The 6,685-nt window shown below is 43.3% G+C and overlaps 1 protein-coding gene across 1 annotated transcript in view; it reads left to right on the forward strand.

Moving 5' to 3' along the window:
- Positions 1-6,685, forward strand: part of LOC111957596 (ankyrin repeat domain-containing protein 12-like) — a 24,823-nt gene that overhangs the window by 16,365 nt on the left and 1,773 nt on the right. The window contains exons 8-9 of the mRNA XM_070436914.1: positions 3,029-3,202; positions 5,777-5,919. Coding sequence (XP_070293015.1) covers positions 3,029-3,202; positions 5,777-5,919 — 317 coding nt within the window. The remainder of the gene's footprint in view (positions 1-3,028; positions 3,203-5,776; positions 5,920-6,685) is intronic.

Below are 6,685 nucleotides of genomic sequence, written 5' to 3' on the forward strand. Positions count from 1 at the left end.
CAGTATAGGTAGACTCAGCTAACTAACTTAAAGTATAGGTAGACTCAGCTAACTAACCCTTAAAGTATAGGTAGACTCAGCTAACTAACCTTACAGTATAGGTAGACTCAGCTAACTAACCTTAAAGTATAGGTAGACTCAGCTAACTAACCCTTACAGTATAGGTAGACTCAGCTAACTCTAACTCTAACCTTAAAGTATAGGTAGACCAGCTAACCCTAACTCTAACCCTTAAAGTATAGGTAGACTCAGCTAACTAACCCTTACAGTATAGGTAGACTCAGCTAACCCTAACTCTAACCCTTAAAGTATAGGTAGACTCAGCTAACCCTAACTCTAACCCTTAAAGTATAGGTAGACTCAGCTAACTAACCCTTACAGTTAGGTAGACTCAGCTAACTAACCCTTAAGTATAGGTAGACTCAGCTAACCCTAACCCTTAAAGTATAGGTAGACTCAGCTAACTAACCCTTACAGTATAGGTAGACTCAGCTAACCCTAACTCTAACCCTTAAAGTATAGGTAGACTCAGCTAACTAACCCTTACAGTATAGGTAGACTCAGCTAACTAACCCTTACAGTATAGGTAGACTCAGCTAACTAACCCTTACAGTATAGGTAGACTCAGCTAACTAACCTTACAGTATAGTAGACTCAGCTAACCCTAACTCTAAACCTTAAAGTATAGGTAGACTCAGCTAACTAACCCTTACAGTATAGGTAGACTCAGCTAACTAACCCTTAAAGTATAGGTAGACTCAGCTAACTAACCCTTACAGTATAGGTAACTCAGCTAACTAACCCTTAAAGTATAGGTAGACTCAGCTAACCTAAACTCTACCCTTAAAGTATAGGTAGACTCAGCTAACTAACCCTTACAGTATAGGTAGACTCAGCAACTAACCCTTACAGTATAGGTAGACTCAGCTAACTAACCCTTACAGTATAGGTAGACTCAGCTACTACTTACAGTATAGGTAGACTCAGCTAACCCTAACTCCTAAACCTTAAAGTATAGGTAGACTCAGCTAACTAACCCTTACAGTATAGGTAGACTCAGCTAACTAACCTTACAGTATAGGTAGACTCAGCTAACCCTAACTCTAAACCTTAAAGTATAGGTAGACTCAGCTAACTAACCCTTACAGTATAGGTAGACTCAGCTAACTAACCCTTACAGTATAGGTAGACTCAGCTAACTAACCCTTACAGTATAGGTAGACTCAGCTAACTACACCCTTACAGTATAGGTAGACTCAGCTAACCCTAACTCTAAACCTTAAAGTATAGGTAGACTCAGCTAACTAACCCTTACAGTATAGGTAGACTCAGCTAACTAACCCTTACAGTATAGGTAGACTCAGCTAACCCTAACTCTAAACCTTAAAGTATAGGTAGACTCAGCTAACTAAACCCTTACAGTATAGGTAGACTCAGCTAACTAACCCTTACAGTATAGGTAGACTCAGCTAACTAACCCTTACAGTATAGGTAGACTCAGCTAACTACCCTTACAGTATAGGTAGACTCAGCTAACTAACCCTTACAGTATAGGTAGACTCAGCTAACTAACCCTTAAAGTATAGGTAGACTCAGCTAACCCTAACTCTAAACCTTAAAGTATAGGTAGACTCAGCTAACTAACCCTTAAAGTATAGGTAGACTCAGCTAACCCTAACTCTAAACCTTAAAGTATAGGTAGACTCAGCTAACTAACCCTTACAGTATAGGTAGACTCAGCTAACTAACCCTTACAGTATAGGTAGACTCAGCTAACTAACCCTTACAGTATAGGTAGACTCAGCTAACTAACCCTTACAGTATAGGTAGACTCAGCTAACTAACCCTTACAGTATAGGTAGACTCAGCTAACTAACCCTTAAAGTATAGGTAGACTCAGCTAACCCTAACTCTAAACCTTAAAGTATAGGTAGACTCAGCTAACTAACCCTTAAAGTATAGGTAGACTCAGCTAACCCTAATCTAAACCTTAAAGTATAGGTAGACTCAGCTAACTAACCCTTACAGTATAGGTAGACTCAGCTAACTAACCCTTACAGTATAGGTAGACTCAGCTAACTAACCCTTAAGTATAGGTAGACTCAGCTAACTAACCCTTACAGTATAGGTAGACTCAGCTAACCCTAACTCTAACCCTTACAGTATAGGTAGACTCAGCTAACTAACCCTTGCAGTATAGGTAGACTCAGCTAACTAACCCTTACAGTATAGGTAGACTCAGCTAACCCTAACTCTAAACCTTAAAGTATAGGTAGACTCAGCTAACTAACCCTTACAGTATAGGTAGACTCAGCTAACTAACCCTTAAAGTATAGTTACTCAGCTAACCCTAACTCTAAACCTTAAAGTATAGGTAGACTCAGCTAACTAACCCTTACAGTATAGGTAAGACTCAGCTAACTAACCTTTTAGAGTACAGGGTAGACTCAGCTAACTAACCATTAACAGTACAGGTAGACTCAGCTAACTAACCTTTAGAGTACAGGTAGACTCAGCTAACTAACCCTTACAGAATAGGTAGACTCAGCTAACCCTAACTCTAACCCTTAAAGTATAGGTAGACTCAGCTATTAACCCTAACTCTAAACCTTAAAGTATAAGGTAGACTTCTAGCTGAGTCTACCTATACTGTAAGGGTTAGTTAGCTGAGTCTACCTATACTGTAAGGGTTAGTTAGCTGAGTCTACCTATACTGTAAGGGTTAGAGTTAGCCCCTCTAGTAGTTTCATCGGATCTCTATGGTCTACCTATACTTTAGAGAGGCATTTACTGGGATGTAAAAGCTTTTCTTCAACAATTAAAACGAGTTGACTATTTATGTATTGCTCAGTGTACTAAACTAGTTAAATAATCACCTCCTTTATACCGCACATCGTTGAAGAGAAGTTTCAAATTAAATCATGCTGCCAGATTACAGTAAGCCTGAGGTTTATGATGAGGTTTATGGTAAACGTTGCACTGAACACAATGGTTTTTCACCGCGTCGCCCTTCCTATGCTCTCCTCAGGTGTGAACCATGGTCAATCCCAGAGCAGGCGGGGCATCACCCGTCTGAATGTCCTCCACCGGAAGAACCGTTACGGGGAGACTCTACTCCACATTGCAGCCATGCAAGGAGAAACCCAGTGGATCAGAGGCATGCTGTCGCTGGGCCCCGACATCAACATGGTCGACAACGCAGGTAAGACATTGGAGGAGGGTGGTGGGCAGCAATCTGTCACTTCAGTTAGTTTCAGATAACTTTATAGATACTCACACACAGGGCCTAAAATTAACACCTGCCAAATGCGGGTAGATTCTGGCATTGGTGGGTAAAATTTGTGAATAAAAATAGTCAAGTATGATCACATTTATATTAAAATAAAGGCTGCAGAAGTTGCTTTCATAGCTGGTAAATTAATCACACAAAGTCAAAAAACAATGAATCCTATATAGCCTATTCCACCTCGCGCTGCAACACCGCCTGGCTGGGGGCTGGACGTCCGTGAAGATCTGAGTGAAATATACATTTTAGAAGCGCTGCATAAAAGTTGGTCTAATTTACTTGAAACGAAAGTCTACTGAAGTGAGACTTTGTTCTTGTGTTTCTTGGCTATTTACCTTGTTTTGTTCACAAGCTATGTTATTTTTCACTGTTTGAGTTTCAACTGTTAGAGAAGACAAAGCTGCTACTGGTCAGACTCTCAATCTCACAGGCACAAACACGTCTGAGTCACGGTACAAAGGTAACCTCCCGCCCTTAAAGGGACAGGTGAACATTTTTGTCTCATCTGTGATATTTTGGTTAAAAGACTCGGGTCACAAAAAATGAAATTAAGTTAAACAATATACCACATTACTTCTTACAGGTAATACATGTATTGCGTTAGAAATATTACAAAGCATGCATACAACACTCTTAATTCTTTATATTTATGATTATTATTTTACCCCCTCTTCCTCCCCAATTTCGTGGTATCCAATTGTTAGTAATTACTATCTTGTCTCATTGCTACAACTCCTGTACGGGAGAGACGAAGGTCGAAAGCATGCGTCCTCTGAAACCAAACCAACAAGCCGTGCCTCACCCGGAAGCAAGCCGCACCAATGTGTCGGAGGAAACACGTGGACTGGCCACGGTATGAGCGCGATGAGAGCAAGGATACTCCTCCGCGCAAACCCTCCCTAACCCGGACGACGCAAGGCCAATTGTGCGTCGCTCCACGGACTCCGTCCGCGGTCGCGGCCGCTGGTGGACAGAGCTGGACGCGAACCCAGAGTCTCTGGTGGACAGCTAGCGCTGCGATGCAGTGCCCTAGACCACTGCGCGCACACGGGGACCCCCATATCAACTTTTTGTGTGGTGTTGGTATAAATTTAGCAGAAGAAAATCTAACCTGCCACATGGAGGTGGACAAAAGTTAATTTAGGCCCTGTTCACAAAGTACGCAGGTAAGACCTGGACTGGAGGAGGTACATTTAGGGACACTGGACTGGAGGGGGTACATTTAGGGACACTGGACTGGAGGAGGTACATTTAGGACACTGGACTGGAGGGGTTACATTTAGGACACTGGACTGGAGGGGTCATTAGGAGACGGACTGGAGGTGTACATTTAGGGACACTGGACTGGAGGAGGTACATTTAGGGACACTGGACTGGAGGAGGTACATTTAGGGACACTGGACTGGAGGGGTACATTTAGGGACACTGGACTGGAGGGTACATTTAGGGACATGGACTGGAGTGGTTATTAGGGACACTGGACTGGAGTGGGTAACATTTAGGAGACTGGACTGGAGGGTAATTAGGGACACTGGAGGAGGTACATTTAGGGACACTGGACTGGAGGAGGTACATTTAGGAACACTGGACTGGAGGGGGTACATTTAGGACACTGGACTGGAGGGGGTACATTAGGGCACTGGACTGGAGGGGGTACATTTAGGGACACTGGACTGGAGGAGGTACATTTAGGGGACACTGACTGGAGGGGGGACATTTAGGGACACTGGACTGGAGGGGGTAATTTAGGGACACTGGACTGGAGTGGGTACATTTAGGGACACTGGACTGGAGGGGTACATTAGGGACTGGAGGAGGTACATTAGGACACACTGGAGGAGGTACATTTAGGGACACTGGATGGAGGTACATTTAGGGACACTGGACTGGAGGGGGTACATTAGGGACACTGGCTGGAGGGGGTACATTTAGGGACACTGGACTGGAGGAGGTACATTTAGGGACAACTGGACTGGAGGAGGTACATTTAGGGACACTGGACTGGAGGGGTACATTTAGGGACACTGGACTGAGGGGGTACATTTAGGGACACTGGACTGGAGGGGTACATTTAGGGACACTGGACTGGAGGAGGTACATTTAGGGACACTGGACTGGAGGGGTACATTTTAGGGACCTGGACTGGAGGGGTACATTAGGGTACACTGGACTGGAGGGGGTACATTTAGGGACACTGGACTGGAGGGGGTACATTTAGGGACACTGGACTGGAGGGGGTACATTTAAGGACACTGTTTCCTCTCTAGAATTTCATTGATATTTTTCTTTAGACTGAATGAATAGAATATAAATGTTTTGTTCATCGAAATGGACATTTGCCTTTTTTGCTGTCTGTTTTTATGAGTAGGGTCATTTCCTGTGTATAGTGATGCAGGAATTAATTCACTCGTCCTAAACAGACTTTAATAAAACGAATAGAGCATCTCTCTATGCTGTGACCATCAGTTGTTGCTTTATTGTTTCTCACAGGTTGGACTCCTCTTCACGAGGCAGTGTCCCACGGTCACTATGAGATCAGTAAGTACCTGATCCAGGCAGGAGCTCAGGTCAACTGTACTGGAGAAAATGGAACCACACCTCTACTTGATGCTGTAGAGCAGGGACACCTGCAGGTACATATACCGTACCTCGGTCTTCTTCTTCTTGGCACTGATGCCCTAGGCTTGCTTGTGTGTTTATGCTGCATATACAGTGGGAAGAAAAAGTATGTGAAGTCACAACAATAGACAAACACAGTCTGCTTAAACTAATAACACACAATTATAATTATTCATGTCTACTGAACACACCGTGTAAACATTCACAGTGCCTTGGATTTAATAACTGGTTGACCCKCCTTTGGCAGCAATAACCTCAAACAAACGTTTTCTGTAGTTGCGGTTCAGACCTGCACAACGGTCAGGAGGAATTTTGGTCCATTCCTTTTTACAAAACTGTTTCAGTTCAGCAACATTCTTGTGATGTCTGGTGTGAACTGCTCTCTTGAGGTCAGGCCACAGCATCTAAATCGGGTTGAGGTCAGGACTGACTGGGCATATTTTCTTCTGTTGAAGCCATTCTGTTGTTGATTTACTTCTGTTTTTTTCAGTCGTTGTCCTGTTGCATCACCCAAATTCTGTTGAGCTTCAATTGAATTACATTTTGAGTTGTTTGGAAGGAACACACACACATGCTGTGGAGAACAAAAGACCTAGCACACCACACCATTCAAAACCTCATCCAACTTAAAGCTATGGTGGACGGTGAGCATTCATGGTTTCTTGGGCTGCAAGTGTAGCTGCCTCTGGGCCTGGACAGGCTCGCTATAATTCGACAGAAAAAATGACATTGCCAAGTTTATCAAGAAATCTTTCAGACAGAATGGTTTAGGCTATCTGT

This window comes from Salvelinus sp. IW2-2015, linkage group LG33 (assembly GCF_002910315.2).
Source record: "Salvelinus sp. IW2-2015 linkage group LG33, ASM291031v2, whole genome shotgun sequence".
Classification (NCBI taxonomy): Eukaryota; Metazoa; Chordata; class Actinopteri; order Salmoniformes; family Salmonidae; genus Salvelinus; species Salvelinus sp. IW2-2015.